Raw genomic sequence first — 21,654 nt, 5'->3', positions numbered from 1 at the left:
AGGGATTCCCTCCTGGCAGCCACCTCCTCCAAGAGGACCACTAGGCACTCATCAGAAAAACGGGGGGCAGAGTGCCCTCCCAACTTGCCTTCCCGCCTGGTGTCTACAGCTGTAGAGAGTAATTTTTACTCTCCTGCTGACAACACTGAAGATGTCTTCCTCGCCGGCAGCCTTCCAGGGCCTGACTCTGCCAGTTTTAAACCGGCCACTGGGTTGCCATTAGACCCCACGGCCGACAGGTCCCCGCCCCCCGCCCGCCCCTTCCCACCATTGGGGAGCCGCCATTCACGCTTGGGCCTTAATTGGTCCATCAGTGTGAAATTGCGGCCAGGGGCCAATCGCGGGCAGCGGACTGTTTCCTACCCGCTCCCAGGCCCGCCGACTGCGCCTACCTGAACTCAAAGTTCTGTCCTGGGTATCAGAAATAAGGGGAGTTAGAGTCCTCTAAAGAAAAGGTGAAAGAATATATAGTTAATGTCCTTTTATTGCCCTTGAGGTGTAGATTTTAAACGCTGCAGCCGATTTAGCTTGTTTGTTGGATGTGGTCGGATGTAGAAGATGTTGCAATTATTATGAGATCTTTGGTCGCTGGTAGGTTTCTGGTAGAGTTGGCTTCTTGAACCAGGTGACACTTTTATTCTAAAAGAGAGGGAGGGAGATTGGGAGCAACCCACAGCTGGTTTCCTCTGATGAAGACTTTCTTGAACCATCTGTGTCCTTGCAATCGCTCATCTTGTATTTCCAAGAGGTTTTGGGTGTGTGTGTCTGTAGCAGTCATTGTTTCGATATCCAGTACTTTGTACTTTTAATGTCTCTTCCTTAGACAGTTAGGGGTTTCAATGGGTGTCTGGATTATAGGAAATGTCTCTCTTCGCACTCCCCTGAGGGTGATTTGTTTGTTTCTCACCTTCACCTTGGAATGTGGCCTTGCATTTTTAAACAGTTTGCTTTGTCTCAGTTCATACTGCAAAATTTCCAGCCAGGAGAAAGTTGGAAAATCTATCTTCAAAAAATAAAGAGGCATTGCCTTATGACAATGCCCCAATCTGCTTACTCTGCATACTTCTGCTACTTGCTCCTGATACCCAAGCTACTGACCTTCCTGAAATGGTCTTTGGTGAGGGTTGAACCAGCAGTGTATGCGCAGAGTGCATGCCATTTTGAAACTAAAATGGCACATGTAGCGCCATAACTATGGACATTATAGAGACAAATTTTGTGGTTGTGATCTTTATATTTTTAAGTTGTGCACTCAAATATTTGAATAATCTATACTGAAGACTGAAACCTTGGGAAACAAGCATGCAATAGTTACCAGGTGATTTTGGATAACTACCAATTGTAAAATTCTATACTGATGTTGCATTTGTATATACTTGGATTTTAAACTAGGGGTGTGTGACTCGTACATCAGTCTGCTTTTCTGGTACTTTATTCTTGTATCCAAACATGGGTATGTTTGAACAGAAAGCTTTGCAATCTGAACAGTTAGAGAATATTAACTGGCTGTTGTTAATTCTGCGATCTGTTAGGAGAATGCACACCCTGATTGGGCACCGAGGAGAGATCAGCAGTGCACAGTTTAATTGGGACTGTTCACTTATTGCTACTGGATCAATGGACAAAACCTGCACGGTAAGATTCTCACAAAATGGTGTCACCATGCTGTAGAAATTCTCTCAGCTTCATTAGGGAAATGGCACAGCTGTCTTCAATCAGGCTGCAGCTCTGGAATTTAATTTTTAGTTATATTCCTTGCTTAAAAATTGTTTGCTATTATTAATTTTCCTCCTGCCTCAATTTTAAAATTAAGCTAATGAAATGGAAGAGGAACCTGTAAATATTTGTGATTTTGCAAGCTGTGAATAGGTTGGTGCTACCAACATTCAAGTTCCTGGCACTACCTATGCTCCTGAAATATTGAAGGAAAAGTGATGAACGGCACCCCTGTGGTGAATTGTGCTGGTTGTTTAAGGGGGACATGATTTGTTTTGAGCCTGTACTCTACAGGAAAAATGATAAAATAAATTGTTCACTGAGGCATTGGGAGGGTTTTTCATGCTGTTCCTATTTTAATACTTAAAATTGTATTTCAATCAGGCCATAAACTGACAATTACATCTGAAAACACAATGTCAGATTCCACATGTACACTGATGACAGCCAGCTCTAACTCAGCACCGCCTCTCTTGCCCCTGCCATTGTGTCTGATTTGTCATGCTGCTTGTCCTACATCCATTACTGGATGAGCAGAAATTTGTTCCCATTAAATATTGGAAAGACTGAAGCCATTATCTTCAGTCCTCAACACCAGCTCCATTGTTTAGCCATTGACTCCATCCCTATCCCTCACCACTTTCTGAGGCTGAACCAGACTGTTTGTAACTTCAACATCTTATTTGACCCTGAGCTGAACTTTGGACCTCATTCCCTCTCCACAACCAAGACTGGATCCACAATATTGCCCTTCCCTCAGCTCATCTGCTACTAAAACCCACATCCATGTTTTGTTTAATACCAGACCCGACTATTCCAATACTCTCCTGGCTGGCCTTCCACCTCTGTATTCTTGAGCTCATCCAAAACTCTGCTGCCCATACCAAGGACTTGTGCCAAATCCCATTCACCCATCACTCATTATCCCTGTACTTGCTGATATACAGTGACTCCCAACCCAGCAATGCCTCAAGTTTAAAATTCTCATTGGTGTTTTCAAATCCTTCCATGGCCTAGCCCTTCCCTAGCTCTGTAAGCTCTTTCAGCCCAAACATCTTCTGACTGTACTCCTGCAAATCTGGCCTCTTGTAAATCCTCGATTTCATCTTTCCACCAATGGTCACCGTACCTTCAGATGCCTGGGCCCTAGGCTCTGGAATTCCCTCCCTAAATCTCTCCACTTCTCTATCTCTTTCTCTTCCTTTTAAATCACTCCATAACACCTACCTCTTTGACCAAGCTTTTGGTCACCTGTCTGCAAATCTCTTTAAGTGGACCTTTGTCAAATTTAGTCTGATAACAATCCTGTGATGGGCTTTGGGATGTTTTTAACTACATTAAAGTTGCTATATAAATGCAAGTGTTGTGAAGTATTCTTACTAACAATTTTTTTTTGTCCTTTTATTTGCTTCATGACTTCTCACAAACCATAAATGTTAGAAACAACTCCATGTCTACATTACACAATTTAAGCTCTGGCAGTTTATTGGTAGAGCATATCCCTGTCAATTTGCTGTGTCATTTGGTGACCAGTAGTGGGCGCATACTTGTAGGTCCCCTTATGGTAAGGTCCTGATGTTGATCAGGGTGTTGGACATGAGAATGGCAAGTATAGGTTGTGTTTTCATGAAGAAGGGGCACAGGGTAGTCATCCCGCAGTTCTCTTATGTATTACCCAGCAGCATTGGTAGAACCCTGACAGCAGATTGCTATTATTCTGATAGAATGGTGTGTATCAAATGGAGGCCAGAAAAGAAGACAAGAAAATTTAAAGTTCTGACTCTGCAATGCAATGTTTCTGTGGTCCTATGTCTTCCACAGTTTCATTAAAGCTGACTTTGGTGCTAGTTAGGGAAAAGAGTATGTACATTATAATACAGAACAGTAGCGGTAGAAATTGGACCTTGTTGCACCAATTTTCCAGAAGTAAAGTGATCGTCATGAATTCTAATTTTGGGGTCCAATTGCCTGCGCTGCAAGCTCACCTGAGAAACGGCTGACCAGAATTTGGTTACGCCATTCGGTTAGAGTGGCCACAAAACAGGTGTTAAGCCCCTTGAATATGCTAATGAAGGGTCTACCACCTGTTGTAGGACTCGTGCCCTGAACAGAGCAGGTGACAGTTCTGCTCCACTCCGGTTTTCTGGGCATGGATACAGTTTAGCCAATGATTTCCCCGCTGCCACCACTGCAGGCCTCCTTATGCATCTCCAGGTGTGTTGGCAAAATAATTGGGCAAGTTGCCTACCTACCCCATACGTTGAAGTGCAAGGTAAGATTATTTGCATTTCTTTCATTAAAAGAGTCTTAACAAAGAATTATTTTGAGTTATGAATACTGACTATTTTCTAGCTTTGGGATGCAGCCAGTGGAAAATGTGTGGCAACATTGTCTGGACATGAAGATGAAGTACTGGATGTTTGCTTTGATTACACAGGGCAGCTTATAGCAACTGCATCAGCTGATGGTAGGTATACTAACAAGTGGGTCTATAGAAAGGAATACTGTGTTCATTATGCCTCTTTTATGTTCTGGTGCTTGTATGCCCCACTTTCAATGAAATATACTTAGTTACACTGCATTATGAATTTTATAAAGTACAGAAGATGATGGCATAAATTCGATATAAGATCATGATTGTGACGGCCTTTCTTATATCCCTGGGGGCATGCTGCGCTGTAGGTTGTTGACTGCAAAGTCCATGATATAGGCACACTGAGTTGCATCCCATGTGTTCTCCTGAACAAAATGAATTGGCACTATCCTGACGCTACAGACTAACCGGCTGGTGTGATGCCAGGATTCCAAGCTTGGGCAAAATACGTCCTGGAAATGCCTGCACTGTCCAGTTCTAAAAAAAGAAGCATGAAACAGCAAGCTAGGCTCTGCACTAGAGCTATTTAAAGGGTCAGGCACCCTGATTGTAGGTAAGTTAAAATGTTTGGAACTTTTTCTATTGAAAAGTGCCTGAAAGTATTCTGCAGTGTTTTTGGAGGTATTTAGATGCATTTACCAGAGAGTATTGCCACATCCTCAGTGTTGGAAGAGAATCAGGTGATCTGTCCACATAAATGCTACAACAGGTATGTGGACAGTGGTGTCAGGGGCACACCAGGGAGTGGATGGAACAGAGACTAGGGAGAGGGCAAACTCCATGCCACACATTCTGCCAAATTGGAGTCCACTGAACTTTGGGAGTGATTACAAGTTGGTAATTAGTTTCTGATAACATCTCTGTCTGGTTTCTAAAGGTCAACTGAAGCCGGGGAATAGGTAATACTTTGAATTATTCTCTGGTAGATAGCGGACTGTTTAATTTTTATCATTATCTAATTTGGAGTTAATCATGAGAAAATTTCATGCCTTCATTGCAGTTGTTTTTATATATTTATGTCATTTGTCCAGAGAAACCACAATGCTGAATATATTCACTCTTTGCTTGAAGGTACTGCAAGAGTTTACAGTGCAGCCAGTCGCAAATGTATGGTGAAGCTAGAAGGTCATGAAGGAGAAATCTCCAAGGTAGGTTTAAAAAAAACAACTGGGTGAAAAATGATTGCATAAAAGATAAGGTTTAGGGGGCGTAATTTTTCTTGCGCTCAAAACAAGCACAAATTCAGGAGAACAGTCTTCACATTGAGGATACCTTCCATCGTGTTATGTGGCACTGTCACCATGCTAAAGGGATATATTTTGAACAGATCTAGCAACTGAAGACTGGGCAGCCATGAGGCACTGTGGGCCATCAGCAGCAGCAGAAACGTACTCAACCACAATCTGTAACCTCATGGCCCGGCATATCCCCCACTCTACCATTACCACCAAGCTAGGGCATCAACCCTGATTTAATGAAGAGTGCAGGAGAACATGCCAGGAGCAGCACCAGTCTTGCTTAAAAATAAGGTGTCAATCTGGTTGTCAACCTGGTGAAGCTACAACACAGGACTACTTGCATGCCAAACAGCATAAGCTGCAGGTGATAGACAGAGCTAAGCAATTCCACAACCAACGGATCAGATCTAAGCTCTGCAGTCCTGCCACATCCAGTCGTGAATGATGGTGGACAATTAAACAACTCACTGGAGGAGAAGGCTCCACAAATATCCCCATCCTCAATTATGGAGGAGCCAAGCACACCAGTGCAAAAGATAAGGCTGAAGCATTTGCAAGAATCTTCAGCCAGAAGTGCTGAGTAGGTGATCCATCTCTGCTTCCTCCGAAGGTCCCCACCATCACAGATGCCAGTCTTCAGCCGATTCGATTCACTCTATGTGATATCAAGAAATGGCTGAAGGCACTGGATACTGAAAAGGCTATGGCCATGACAATATTCTGGCAATACTGAAGACCTGTGCTCCAGAACTTGCCGCACCCCTAGCCAAGCTGTTCTAGTACAGCTACAACACTGGCATCTACCCGGCAATGTGGAAAATTGCCTAGGTATGTCCTGTACACAAAAAAGCAGGACAAATCCAACCCTGTCAAAATTACTGTCCCTTCAGTCTACTCTAGATCATCAGTAAAGTGATGAAAGGGGTCATCAACAGTGCTATCAAGCGGCACTTGATTAATAACCTGCTCAGTGACACTCAGGCCGAGTTCTGCCAGGGACACTCAGCTCCTGACCTTGGTTCAAACATGGACAAACGAGCTGAATTCCAGAGGTGAGGTGAGAGTGACTGCCCTTGACATCAATGCAGCATTTGACCGAGTGTGGCATCAAGGAGCCCTAGCAAAACTGGTGTCAATGGGAATCAGGGGGAAAACTCTCCGCTGGTTGGAGTCACACCTAGCACGAATGAAGATGGTTGTGGTTGTTGGAGGTCAATTATCTCAGTTCCAGGACATCACTGCTGGAGCTCCTCAGGATTGTGTTCTCGGCCTAAACATCTTCAGCAATGACCATCTTCGACAAGAGAGAATCTAACCATCGCCCCTTGGCAGTCAATAGCATTATCATCACTGAAACCTCCACTATCAGCATCCTAGGAGTTACCATTGACCAGAAACTGAACTGGACTAGCCATATAAATACTGTGGCTACAAGAGCAGGTCAGAGGCTTAGAACCCTGCAACGAGTAACTTACCTCCTGACTCCCCAAATTCTGTTCACCATCTACAAGGCACAAGTCAGGAGTGTGATGGAATACTCCATCTGGAAGTTCCTCTCCAAGCCACTCACCATCCAGACTTGGAAATATACCATCGTTCCTTCATTGTTGTTGGGTCAAAATCCAGGAACTCTCCGCCTATCAGCACTGCGGGTGTACCTACACCACATCGATTACGGCAGTTCAAGAAGGCAGCTCACCACCATCTTCTCTAGGGATGGACAATAAATGCTGGCCCAGCCAGCGATGCCCACATCCCATGAACGAATAAAAAATGACATTGCTCTGAATACTGGTTCGTGCTGAGTCAATGTTGCTTTCAGACCTCATATAAATGTTGTGGGTGCAAACAGGGCCCCACTTCAACTTGTTGATTGGAAAGGGCTGGTTCTTATGCAGAGCTGGTTTTAAGATCTTGTCTTGGGGAAGACTGAAATGTACCAACAACAGACCAGAGCATTTTTGTGGGCTGCAGAGGAGCACTCTTGTTTCTCCTGAACATGCAAACAAATTTTCTTTGCCTATTTTTGAGTGACCTTCAGAGTTTCTCTTTAAGGATGGCAGGTTAAGCCACTCAACCTGGCACAACTAGGCCCAAGTTCCACCCATTTGTATCTGAATTTCATTTTGAGGCCTTGCAACTGTTGTGAAACAAATCTAACACCCATTTCAGGTGGGCACCTTGAATGACTACAAGATGCCCAAGCCGATATGACATCTGACATACTTCTGGCACAATTCGGGAATGACAGGTCATGACACACAGTTCATAGATCAAATACCAATTTCTTGCAAGAGAAACAGGCCACTGTGAGTTTGGCTTCTGCCACTGGCAGCAGGGGAGCCCAGAAGCATGTGGGAGCCTGGAAAATTCAGAAGCATTTTGGAAGTAGCTTTTTAATGTAGCCACTGCATTTGCACCTGATTTCTGGATTCGGAACCAATTAGCGTGAGCAGGCATGATAACGAACTGCATCAGTCTATTTCAGCTCAGCTATTTAAAAGGCACTGCTAGGATGAGAATTGAAGCATTGTGCAGGCATTTAACAGAGCTGAAACTTGAAGCAATGAACTCAGAATGTTGCAAGGCAGCACCACACCTCACAGATGCCTCTCTAGAGATGAGGCCATAAGATGTAGGAGCAGAAGTAGGTCATTCGGCCCATCGCGTCTGCTCCGCCATTCAATGAGATCATAGCTGATCTGATAATCCTCAACTCCACTTTCCTGCCTTTTCCCCATAACCCTTGATTCCCTTACTGATTAACAATCTGCCTATCTCAGTCTTGAATATACTTAATGACCCAGCCTCTACAGCCCTCCACAGTAAAGATTTCCACAGATTGACTACCCTCTGAGAGGAGAAATTCCTCCTCATCTCTCTCTTAAATGGGTGACCCCTTACACTGAGATTATGCCTTCTGGGCCTAGACTCTCCCACAAGAGGAAACAACCTCTCAGCATCTACCCTGTCAAGCCCCCTAAGAATCTTATATGTTTCAATAAGGTCACCTCTCATTCTTCAAAACTCCAATGAGTACAGGCCCAACCTACTCAACCCCTCCTCATAAGAAAATCCATCCATACCTGGGATCAACCTAGTGAACCTTCTCTGGACTGCCTCCAATGCCAGTATATCTTTCCTTAGATAAGGAGACCAAAACTGTTCACAGTATTCTAGGTGTGGTCTAACTAGTGCCTTGTACAGTTTTAGCAAGACTTCCCTATTTTAAATAAAGGTGAACATTCCATTTGCCTTCCCTGTTACCTGCTGAACTTGTATGCTAGCTTTTTTGATTCATGCATGAGGACCCCCAAATCCCTCGGTGTTGCAGCTTTCTGCTGTCTTTCTCCATTTAAATAATATTCAGCTCCTTTATTTCCCCCTGCCAAAGTACATAACCTCATATTTTCCCACATTATATTTTATCTGCCAAGTTTCTGCACGCTCACTTAACCTGTCTATATCCCTCCGTAGACTCTTTGTGTCATCCTCAACACTTGCCTTCCCGCCTATGTTTGTGTCATCTGCAAACTTGGCAATAGTACATTCACTTCCCTCATCCAAGTCATTAATATATATTGTAAATAGTTGTGGCCCCAGCACTGATCCCTGTGGCATTCGACTAGTTACAGATTGTCATCCTGAAAATGCCCCCCTTATCCCAACTCTCTGTCTTCTATTAGTTAGGCAGCCTTCTCTCCATGCTAATATACTACCTCCAACACCATGGGCTCTATCTCATTAAGCAGCCTTATGTAGCCTTATCATACTGTGAGCTGTAAGAGCCCACAGGGAGATTCTATTCTCTGTTGACGGGAGGTAGAAATCTGGTGCAGAGAACAAGAAGGCCTGGTTGGAAGTCACTGAGAAAGTCAGCAGGAGGAGGGTGGTGCAATGCTCTGGATAGAGTCCTGGAAGAGTTTTAATAAACTAATCAAAGCAGGAAAGGTGAGTGACAACATTCAAGTATTTCCGGATGTGGATCTTCTCACAACCCCTCTCACTCTGACTTGCCAAGTCTACTCCTGCACATCACTCCATGTATTACCTTATCTTGCATGTGAACCCTTCCCTCTGTCAAGACACCTCCTCACATCCCCATCTATCCATGCACCATTGCTACTCATTCTCACAGTAACTGTCCACAAATATCCATCCTCTCAAAACTTTCTCATGCTCATAGATCCCTTCTTTTCCTCCTTGCAGGAGAAGAGAGCACAGAACACCAGGGAGAGACAGAGAAGTGGATATAGCCCTCCAGGCATCTCCATACTGACAGCTGTGGAGGAAGAGGTTTTTTTTAAAAATCAGAGTTTGTTGGTCATAGCAGACATTGTGATGTATCAGGGAGGGGGCAAATTATCTGGACACTTTGAGAAAGGAGCCAGTCACGCACCTTCATGGCTGAAGATAAGTCAAGACTCAGGATGCCTGGCGATTGGAGATGGGGCTCTCCCAGCCACCTAGGTAATGGAATTAAATAATAACCACGTGGCATACAACACTCACTCATATTGACTTGATATAAGAAGCTACTAAAGTATGAATGTGCACAATGATGAATTATCACCCTCTTACCTTGACAGTTCTAATTCATAACTTTTATTTCCCATAGGACCTTCAGTGTCCAACAGGAGGTGGTACCAGAGGAGGATGAAGACTCCTTAAACGAAGTCACTCATGCTGAGGATGGACAATCACAAGACTGACGCACACCCACCAGCTCAGATACACACACTTCAGTAGAACCGCAAGACAGGAGTTGGCAATATTTCCTCTAAGCTGTGTAGCCAACCCAGAGGTTCCCACGCAGGATAAGCTCAAATCAGCCCTTTCAAAGTCACTGTACATATGCGGCTGGGCAAACAAATTTAAAGGGCCCTTGCCCTTAAATGAATGGACCGTGCACTGTTAATCAAGGATGGTATTGGTGCAATAGTTAGAGATGACCTTGGTTCAGGAAATCAGGCTGTAGAATCGGTTTGGGTGGAGATGAGGAATAGCAGGGGAAAGAAGTCACTAGTGGGAGTGGTCTACAGGCCCCCTAACAGTAGCCACAGTGCAGGACAAAGTATACAAGAAGAAATATTGGGTGGTTATGATAAAGGGACAGCAATAATCGTGGGTGATTTTAATTCACATATAAACTGGAAAAATCAGATTGGCAGTAGTAGCCTGGGTGAGGAGTTCATAGAATGCTTTCCAGATACTTTCTTAGAGCAACACATTCTGGAACCAACCAGAGAGCAGGTTATATTATACTTGGTATTGTGTAACGCGACAGGATTAATTAATGACCTCAGAGTAAAGGCATATCTAGGTACCAGCGACCACAAGATGATTGAATTTTACATCCAGTTTGAAAGAGTTTAAGACTAGTACTTTAAACTTAAATAAGGGCAACTATGTGGGCATGAAAGCTGAGCTAACTGTAGTGAACTGGGATACGAGGCTTGAGGATAGATCAATAGAGAAGCAGTGGCAGATATTTAAGGGGATATTTCAAAATACTCAGGGTGGAATTGTTCCAGACTTGCACAAAGTATGGGTGGGATAAAAGTTGTTTTACCCTCTGTGGGTTTTTGCGCCATATTATCCCATTCCCATCTCATTAATTATGCAGCCACAGAAACATGCCATCTCGCTGGAGGGCGGCCTTCAATTTGCCCGCCACACTGTTAGTTCGTCGCTTCCTCATGCAGGGCGCCATATTTAAAATGCAGCCACATGCATGCAGTCCAGGACTGGTCCATTGAAGACATGGTCCCAAAAACCAAGAAGAGTGCAGCCGCCTGATTCAGTGACACATCCTTGAGACACCTTCTGGGTGCTGTGGAGGTCCGCCATGATGTCCTCTACCCCCGCTCTGGCTGCAGGAGGCCCATCAGTTTCACCACTCCATCTTGGGAGGCGGCAGCAGAGGTGGTCAGTGCCAATGCTGCACACAAAAGGTCAGCCATTCAGTGCAGAAAACAGATGAATGATCTCACCTGTGCTGTCAAAATAAGGCAACCATCTTATCACTGTAAGCTCACACACTCACAAGCCCATCACACATTCACTGGCATCTCACTCACTGCCAGCTCAAGGGACATCACCATGCACTCCCTCATACACACTCTCACATCTCTATCTGGCCTCATCTCCTCTGGAGACTGCCTCCTTAGCCTTCACCATCTTGAGGCCACTTGTACAGATCAACATGTGCCCCCATACATAGACTGGGGTACCCACTTCCCCAGTACAGCCCTCGACCAGCAGCCTCTTCCCTTGCCTGAGGCCACTTCTTCCCCTTCCCCAAGCAAGCCCTAGCCCTGCAGCTGTTGAAAAGCCACCCCCACCTTACAGCTGGTCTGGTAGGTAGGGAACTGCACATGAGCCCCCCGAAAGTGATGTAGTGTTGCCTGTGAAGCCTGATGCTGATGACTGCAAGTGCTGCCCGAAGCAAGGTAGGCAAACCAACCTCAAAATCCTGAGCAAAGCGCAGCTCGCCAGATGCGCATTGCTTATGTACAGTTGTGAAACACACCAACGTGCCTGGATGATCCAGCATGGGGGATGATTCCGGCAAGCAGGGCTTATAATGAGATGGTAAAGTATTGAAATTAGGCTCCCGACATGCGGCAGCTGGAAGTGGGCCTGCCATTGATGGGCAGAGCGGATGATCGCAAACTGGTTTCACGACGGCCTGAAACCGATTTTTGGCCATCTTGCCATACTGTGCACTGCCCTCCATTTACCATTACACCCGATGTCAGAGGGGCCAGAAAATTCCAGCATCAGAATAAGTATATTCCCATTATAAAGAAAAATTCTAAGGGGAGGACCCACCATCCGTTAACTAAAGAAGTTAAGAAAAGCATCACATTTAAGGAAAAAACGCAAAGATAAATGGCAGGTCAGATGATTGGTCTGAATATGAAGAATGGCAGAGAATGACTAAAAGGTTAATTGGTAGAAAGAAATTAGATTATGAGTGGTAGTTAGCTAGAAACGTAAAAACGGATAGCAAGAGTCTCTACAGGTGTTTAAAAAGGAAAAGTGTAAGTGAAGTGCATCGGTCCCCTAGAGATTGAGAACGGGGAGTTAATTGTAGATAATAAGGAAATGGCCGATGAAATGAACAAATATTTTGCTTTTTGGGCGGATTCATCCCAGATTTTCACTAAGTGCGGTAGTGGGCGGGTAAAACAACGTTTTACCTGCCAGCCGCAATGGCGGCTTTTCATGCCGTATCGTCCCAAACCTACCGCATTAATTACGCATCCCCAGGAAACATACCATTTCCATGGCGGACGGGCTGTCATTCGTCCACCACGCCATCATCTCGCCGTTCCATCACGCCGGGTGCCATATTTAAATTGTAGCTGCGTGCACACCTCTGTTATTCCAGCCCATGTCTGCTGCAAAGAAGACATGGCCCTGAAAGGCAAAAAGGCTGCAGACCCCTGGTTCAATGACGTGTCCCTCAAGCACCTTTTGGATGCAGTGGAGGCTCACTGCGATGTCCCTTACCCCCTCTCTGATCGCAGGATGGGCAGCAACATCATCAATCTGGCTTGGGCAGCAGTGGTCAGTGCCAATGCCACCCAGTGCCACAAGAGAATGAATGATCTCCTCCTTTCCGCCAGGGTAAGTCACTCTTCTTATCACTCTCAACTCGTACACTCTCAAACCCATCACACATCCACAGGGCCCTCACTCACTGCCAGTTCGAAGGACATCACCATTCACTCTCACACACACTTCATTGTCCTCATCCCCTCCATGGGACCACTCACCACCCACACATGGCAGGCATACTTATCATCTGGCCTGGCCTGCTTACACTCTCTCCATCTCTATTCATGCAGGACAAGCTGACATGTCCTCTGCGGGTAGCCCTTGTCCCCAATGAGCCATCCCTGCAGTCTTTTGGATTCTGTGGACCCTAGAAGACGTCAGGGATCTGTGACCAACTGAAAATGTAGGAGTCATGCACTTTCCCTGGAAACCATGTGCAAACCTGCAGGATGTGTTCGTGTTGGTCGCACACGAGCTGCACATTCAGCAAATTGAAGCCCTTGCGGTTGACATAGTTGACCGCATGTTGTGACAGAGATCTGAGCGCCATGTGAGTGCAGTCGATGGCACCCTGCACCTGTGGGAAACCCGAGATCTGGGGCAATCCAGTTGCTCTTGCATCATGGCTGTCCTGGTCCCGGGCAAAATATACAAAGTTGTGTGTCCCCGCGAACAACATAAGAACTAGGAGCAGGAGTAGGCAATTCAGTCCCTCAAGCCTGCCCTGCCATTCAATACGATCATGGCTGATCTAATTTCAGCCTCAACTCCAATTTCCCGCCCTCTCCCCATAACCTTTCAACCCGTTACTAGTTAAAAATCTGTCTATCTCCTTAAATTTATTCAGTGTCCCGACAGCTACTGCACTCTGAGGTAGTGAATTCCACAGATTCACGACCCTTTGAGAAAAGTAATTCCTCCTCATCTCTGATTTAAATCTACCACCCCTTAGCCTAAAACTATGCCCTCTCATTCTAGAATGCCCCACAAGGGGAAACATCCGCTCCACGTCTACTTTGTCTATCCCCTTTAGCATTTTATATACCTCAATTAGATCTCCTCTCATCCTTCTAAACTGTAGCTAGTATAGACCTAAACTACTCAATCTCTCCTCATCAGACAAGCCCCGCATCTCTGGAATCAATCTAGTGAACCTCCTCTGAACCGCCTCGAATGCAACTACTTCCTTCCTCAAGTAAGGGGACCAAAACTGTGCACAGCACTCCAGGTGCGGTCCCACCAATGCCTTATACAGTTGCAACAACACTTCCCTATTTTTATACTCTATTCCTTTAGCATCCATGACAACATTTATGTATTTGTGGGTGAAGGCTTGTGAGACCCCACAGAGGTCACTTGTGGAGCCCTGAAAGGAGCCACTGGTGTATAAATTGATTGCCACTGTCAGTTTCATGGCCACTGGCAGCGGATGTCCTCCATGTCTATGTGGCACCAAATCCTGCAGTAGTAGATGTGACTGACCAGTTCCCTAGACATGTGCAGTCTTTCACGACACTAGTTCTCGGTCACCTGCAGAAATGAAAGGTGGTATCTATAGCCCCAGCCGCCCTTTCTTCCAGAGGGAGCTGCTCCCCCCTCTGCTCAGCCAGGCGTCTCAGTTGTCTCTTCTCTATCATCTTCGCTATCTGTATGCCACAAAGCATACAGCTAATTCACCATGCTCCATGATCCTGATGTACTCCTCCTGCAGGAGGAAAGAGAGAGACACGTGAGTTAGCATGGGTGTACTAAGAAACTGCATTGCTTAAGCTGGAAGGCCCCTTAATGCTTCCCAGAGAATGCTGGCCACCACTTGGATGGTCAGAGATTAGTGTGCTGCATGGCTGCCTAAATCCCCACCTTCCTTCGCCCCACTCCACCTGACCGATTAGCAGCAGCCTTCCCCTTTGGGCTGCATGCTCTGCTCTCAGCTCAGGCGCAGGCATTCTCCTCACCCAAGCTGCAAAGTTGTACTGTTAGTTTGAACCATGGGGGAGAATGGTCCAAACCGGGATGATGACATTGCAAGGGGCTGTGAGCTCTTCCACCTGTGACTGCTCCACGGCCAGCTTTCGCAAGGAGATTGTACAACATGCTCAGTTGCCCAACTGTTCTGCAATCTACTAAAATGCTCAATTTGCGGTCTGTGCCCGAGGGATGAAAAGCTCTGGAGCACTTGGTGACACTTTCATGCCTTTGCATTGCTTGAGTGGACAGATAAGCGAGAGGTCCGACTCCAATTATATCAATGTGGCTGCGCCTGAACTGTCTCAGCTGCAGAGGAATGGTCACTTTATACAAGGTGTCCCTAATGTGTAGCCACCTCCCTCGCCCACCACCCCCCACCACCCCTCACGTGCTTGTGCACTACCTTCAATCGCAGGGCAGCCTTTGTCCCCACCCACGCCTCCCCCACCAACGTGCCTCAACCTTGAAGTCCAACAGGTGTCCCTCACGAGCGCTCCGCAGCATTACTGTGCACTCACTTCCGAGTTCTCCTCAAAATGCAGCCTGCCAAGTGCATGCCTTTTATATGCTGTTGTGAAACACGTCGGGTGGGTGGATGATCCAGCGGGGAGGAATGAGTCTAGCTTGCTAGGCTTATAATGATGTGTTGATGTATTACATTGAGGTTCCCGATAGTCATTGGCAGAAAACATCGACGGGCTGAGCAGACAATCGCAAACTGGTTTCACGATGTCATGAAACCAATTTTTGGCCTTCTCACCATATTGTCCACTCACACCACCGAACGCCCGATGCCAGGGGGGACAGGGAAAATTCCACCATCTGCCTTCAGTATAGAGGATACAAAAAACATTCCAGTAATAGTTGTAAGTCAGGAAGTGGAAGGGAGAGAGATACTAGTTGAAATTACAATCACGAGTGAAGTGGTACTGAGCAAACTGGAGCTGCAGGCTGACAAATCTCTGGGTCCTGATGGACTTCATCCTAGGTCTTAAAGGAGGTGGCTAATGAGGTAGTAGATGCGTTGGTATTAGTTTTCCAAAATTCACTAGATTCTGGAAAGGTTCCATCAGACTGGCAAGTAGCAAATATAAACCCTCTATTGAAGAAGGGAGAGAGGCAGAAAACAGGAAACTATAGGCCAGTTAGCTTGACGCTTGTCATGGGGAAGGTGTTAGAATCGATCATTAAAGAATTTATAGCTGGGCACTAATCGGGAAGAGTCAACATGGTTTATGAAAGGGAAATCACATTTAACCAATTTATTAGGGTTCTTTGAAGAAGTAACTTGCGTTGTGGATAGAGAGTCTGTAGACGTACTGTAATTGAATTTCCAGAATGCTTTTGATAAGGTGTCACATCAAAGGTTATTGCAGAAAATAAAAGCTCATTAGCGTGGATAGAAGATTGGCGGGCCGGCAGAAAACAGGAAGTATGCATAAATGGGCTTTTTTCTGATTGGCAGGATGTGATGAGTGGAATCTCGCAGGGGTCTGTGCTGGGGCCTCAACTTTTTACAATTTATAGCAATAACATAGATGAGGGGAGCGAAGGCATAGTAGCTAAATTTGCAGATGACACAAAGATAGGTAGGAAAGTATGTTGTGAAGAGGACATAAGGAGGTTGGATATAGATAGGTTGAGTGAATGGGCAAAAATCTGGCAAATGGAGTTTAATGTGGGAAAATGTGAAGTTGTTCACTTAGGCAGGAAGAACAAAAAAAGCAGAGTATTACTTAAATGAAGAATGTCTGCAGAATTCTGAGGTGTGGAGGTAACAAAGTATTCTAGTGCATGAATCACAAAAAGTTAGTATGTAGGCAGAGCAAGTAATTAAGACTAATGGAATGCTATCCTTTATTATGAGAGGAATTGAACATAAAAGTAAGGATGTTATGCTTCAGTTTTACAGGGCTTTGGTGATACCATATCTTGAATACTGTGTGCAGTATTGGCCTCCTTATTAAGGAAGGATGTAAATGTGTTGGAGACAGTTCAGAGCAAGTCTACTAGATTGATCCCTGGAATGAGCAGGTTGTCTTGCGAAGATAGGTTGGACAGACTGGGCTTATGAGTTTAGAAGAGTGAGGGGTGACTTGATTGAAGTATATAGGATCCAGAAGGGCCTTGACAAGGTGGACGTGGAAAGAATGTTTTCTGTTGTGGGTGAGTCCAGAACTAGGGGGCATTGTTTTAAAATTAGGGTTTGGCCTTTTAGGACAGAGATGAGAAGAATTTTTTTCTCTGATGGTCGTGCAACTTTGGAACCCTCTGCCTCAGAAGGCGGTGAAGGTGGGGTCATTGAATATTTTTAAGGTGGAGGTAGATAGATTCTTCTTAGGCAAGGGTATCAGAGGTTATTGGGGTAGATTGTAATGTGGAATTCAAAACACAAGTATATCAGCCATAATCTTATTGAATGGTGGAGCAGGCTTGAGGGGCCGAATGGCCTACTTCTGCTGCTATTTCATATGTTTGTATGTTCGTATATAAAATGGAAATAGAGGGAATGTTAGTCGGTGGGTTCTCACTGCATGTCTCACAAGTGAACAGGAGCAGATGATAGAAACAAGGTTAGTGGAGAGTTCCTTTTGGAAGCTGCAGGACCCTCCAAGTTCTGCTCAGTTGGAAGCAGATACTGGGCCTTGGGGGCCGTTGATGAAGAGGACAATTCTGGAGCAGAAATGGGAAATGGGTGAGGTTCTGTCAGTCTTTTGAGCTGCACTGTGCAAGTTTGGAGAGAGATTAGCGGACATACGAGCATACGAATTAGGAGCAGGAGTATGCCACTTGGTCCCTGCCATTCAATAATATGATGGCTGATCTGTTTGTAACCTCAACTCCACATTCCCATCTACCCTTGATAACCTTTCACTCCCTTGCTTATCAAGAATCTATCTAGCTTTGCCTTAAAACTATTCAAAGACTGGCGGAAGCAAAGAGTTCCAAAGACTCACCACCCTGAGAGAAAAGAAATTCTCCTCATCTCTGTCTTAAATGGGTGACCTTTTATTTTAAAACAATGACCCCCTACTTCTAGATTCTTACACAAGAGGAAACTTCCTTTCCACATCCATCCTGTCAAAACTCCTCAGGATCTTACATATTGCAATCAAGTCGCCTCTTACTCTTCTAAACTCCAGCGGATATAATTTTGGCCTGTCCAACCTTTCCACATAAGACAAACATCCCATTCCAGGTATTAGTCTAGTCAACCTTCTCTGAACTGCTTCCAATGCATTTACATCCTTCCTTAAATAAGGAGACCAATACTTTACATAGTACTGCAGATGTGGTCTCACCAGTGCATTGTCTAACTGAATTATAACCTCTCTACTTTTGTACTCAATTCCCCTTGCAATAAACGACAAAATTCTATTAGCTTTCCTAATTACTTGCTGTACCTGCATACTACCTTTTCATGATTCATGCACTGGGATACCCACATCCCTCTGCATCTCAGAGCTCTGCAATCACTCACCATTTAGAAGATATCCTTTTTTATTCTTCCTGCCACCCTGTATTTAGCATGAGTGCCATGATGTTTTAGGCCTTTGTGCTGATGCATGGAAAGATTGGCTGTCTCATTGAGCATCAGACCTGGCAGTTGGCCAAGTGCATCGCCATGGCTTGCACACTCAGATTGCCAACTTAAACAGGTTTGATGAAAACCTAACCTTGGCCATTCAGCACATCACTGAGAAGCAGCAAAGTGCTCTCCAGCTCATTGCTAGAAATGTAGGTGGACAATGAAAGGGAAGATAGAGGAAGAGGAGACGGAAGTGGGGACTCTGCTCCACTTCTGATCCCTTGGTCCCCTCCTCATTCAGATCCGTACATGCTGTCTCCTACCCTGATGGCCAAGTCTTCAAGTCTTGCCCTGCACAGGGGGTGGTTGGTGGGTGTGGGGGGTGGTAAGGGTTGGCAGTCACTGGCTTATGGGCACAAAACTGAGAGGATGTTGACTGTGAGCAGCCTGGCTCTACATCAGAAGCCACAGGGATAGCACCATGTAGGAGTAGTTGAAGAAGGAAAAGTAGAGATTGTAGTTGCACAAGAATATATACTTGGATTTTTAACAGTGTTAGATTGTTAATTTTACAATCCGTTTTTCTGTACAATAAAGTTCATTAGTTTGCTCCAATTTCCTACATTGCCATTTATTTCTATTGATTGGAGCAAGGCCTTCTACTTGTGAAGGATGGTAAGAAAAGAGTTAAAGACGAGCAATGGGTGATTGTAAACAGAATGAATTCTTGATTGTGGGACAGCTTTGTACTGAAGGTTGGGGGAGGCCAAATGGGTTCAGAATTTGGCTGCCTGATGGCTGCACTGCCTTGATCCAAGTGAACTGTGTCTGAATCAGGCCTTCCTGGGCATCTCAGGCAGCTATATGTGCAGCTGCTGGTGCCCTTGCCAATTCACCCTCCTCCTTCCTCTGGTTCTCATGTTGCTTCTCCTCTCCCTCTGAAGAGGCATTGCACTCAGGACCTTCCTCCTTCCAGAGCTCCAGTCTTTGCTGCTGTGCTATGTTATGCACGCTGCAGCAGACCGCTATCATTATTGATATCCAGGCTGGTGCATATTGAAGGGCACTGCCAGATACATTGAGGCACCTAAAACACATCTTCAACATACCGATTGCTTGATCTATCACAGCTCTGGTGGTCAGGTGGCTTCTCTTTTATCTCTCCTGGACATAATTGCCTGGGTTCCTCATGGGTAGCATCAACCAGGTCATCAGAGGGTAACTCTTGTCTCCAAGGAATCAACTGTAAACTCCACTTTGAGTTGTGAAGATCTCAGGGCACCTTGACTGGTGCAGGACCAAAGCTTTGTGGTAGCTCTTTGGATACCTTACACACACATGCATGATGCCCTTTTTGTGTTTACAGACTAGTTGAATATTGATGGAGTGGAACCCCTCAGTTGATGAGGACTCCAGGGTGATGTGGTGTGCCTTGATTGTCATATGTGCAGTCAGTGACTCCCTGGAGCTGTGGAAATCAGGCAGAGCAACAAAGTCAAGTGCCCACTTATTCTGACTGGCCTGATCCATTGAGAAGTGCTTATAGATCCTGGCCCTGGTAAACATGGCACTGGTCACCTGCATCGGTAGCAGATTGTGAGATTCTGAAAATATCACCTGCAGAGCCCTGGAAGGAGCCAGAAGCAAAAAGATTAAGGCCTGTGGTGACTTTGATAGCTCCTGCTAATGCATGCCCATCTGGTCCACTTAGCAGGAGGCCTTCTTCCAGGATGCTGCAAATGCCTATGATCACCTTATACAAAACCATGAGCCTCCAGAGGTTACTACACCAACAATGGTTTTAGTGCTGTGCTTTATGTGATATTGAAGACTATGTATGGTACTATAAACCTCTTCCCACTCCATTCAGATTCAGTTGCAGTGATAACCTTAACAAGCAACATAGCAAGAACAAGACAAGCATCATTTTATTGGCAAAAATCTCGTACCAGATTTCATGGAAGATGAATGCGATTCCAAACAAAATAATATTAAAAGATTTTTAGCAATCACTTTGCCCGAATCCAGTAGGAGTGATATCAGGGCCATTGGGCAGGAGTGAAAGTTAAGTGGGAAGCCGGAGGACACTGGAAACCTAAGGGAATAATAATGACATAATGTTAGTGCTGAAGGGGTCAGTTTGACATCAGCTGAGAAATGAGCAACTAACAGTTAAAAATCTGTAGGGGTGTATCTCCACTGTTAAATTGATGCCCAGGACAATTTTCAGGCAGGCTTGTAAATTGGCAAGTAAACAGCCAAGTTTGCTTAAATATGCAAACCGGGGCCCCATCGGTTGTATGACTCCAACCGCAATTTGCAGATATATAAGGACAGAGACCACTGGAGGCTGCTCTGAAAACAACCCAGGAATTTTTTTTTGATGAATTCAGGAAGAACAGGAATGCAGGACCATTCAATGACCCCCACCAAGATTATTTCCCTCTACTAGTTAGCTCAGAATAGAAGCCCACTGTTTTCCCATCCTCTTACAACTGCAGGTGAGGTGCACATTTTCTACCTGTGGCTCGCCAGCAGCAGCTGAATGAAGCTGGATCAGAAAATGCATGTCTTCCTGACGCCAGCATTTGGCATGCAATGCTGTTGCACTGCTGACATCACAGCAGGTTCAGGTGCAAATGAAACATTGGCCTCATTATGTTTAGTCAACTTGATTTCTGCAAACAAGGAATGCACAGGTGCTTTACAAGAAATTCTCAGCAGGATTGGGTGGTCTTCCCACATGAATATATGCTGAGATGAAGAGAAATCAGATTTTACTTTAAATATGTGTATATACAGCAACACCTGTAAGGAACAAAGGCAGCTCCATCACCGGCTGTGCTAAACAATCATGCTTTTAAAAATCATATTTAGAGCTAAGATTGCATTTTAACTATAAAAGTAATGTTGTTACTACAGCCTCTTTATTAACATTAATAATTAATATTAACAGTTCTAGTGACATGACTGCACAATGTCCTAATGTTACAATGTTTTTGTCAGATTTGTTTCAATCCTCAGGGCAGTCGCATTCTTACAGGCAGTTCTGATAAGACATCCAGGCTTTGGGATCCTCGCACAGGCCAATGCCTTCAGGTGCTAGAAGGGCACACTGATGAAATTTTCTCATGTGCTTTTAACTATGAAGGAAATGCCATCATCACAGGTACTGTATGAAATGATACTTGGATAATATTAATGTAACTATTTTCTGGCCTGACATGGCGGTGAAAGCAGATTCGATAAATTTCAAAAGTGAT

The 21,654-nt window shown here is 45.0% G+C and overlaps 1 protein-coding gene across 1 annotated transcript in view; it reads left to right on the top strand.

Annotated features, from left to right (window-relative positions):
• The window catches only part of daw1 (dynein assembly factor with WDR repeat domains 1), a 65,548-nt gene that overhangs the window by 41,877 nt on the left and 2,017 nt on the right, over nt 1–21,654 (top strand). The window contains exons 9-12 of the mRNA XM_078564069.1: nt 1,533–1,635; nt 4,069–4,183; nt 5,162–5,238; nt 21,398–21,560. Of these exons, the coding sequence (XP_078420195.1) occupies nt 1,533–1,635; nt 4,069–4,183; nt 5,162–5,238; nt 21,398–21,560 (458 nt within the window). The remainder of the gene's footprint in view (nt 1–1,532; nt 1,636–4,068; nt 4,184–5,161; nt 5,239–21,397; nt 21,561–21,654) is intronic.

Source organism: Cetorhinus maximus, chromosome 19, assembly GCF_964194155.1.
Source record: "Cetorhinus maximus chromosome 19, sCetMax3.hap1.1, whole genome shotgun sequence".
NCBI lineage: Eukaryota > Metazoa > Chordata > Chondrichthyes > Lamniformes > Cetorhinidae > Cetorhinus > Cetorhinus maximus.
Note: the sequence above shows the minus strand (reverse complement) of the source record. Positions and strands in the feature narration are given on the sequence as shown.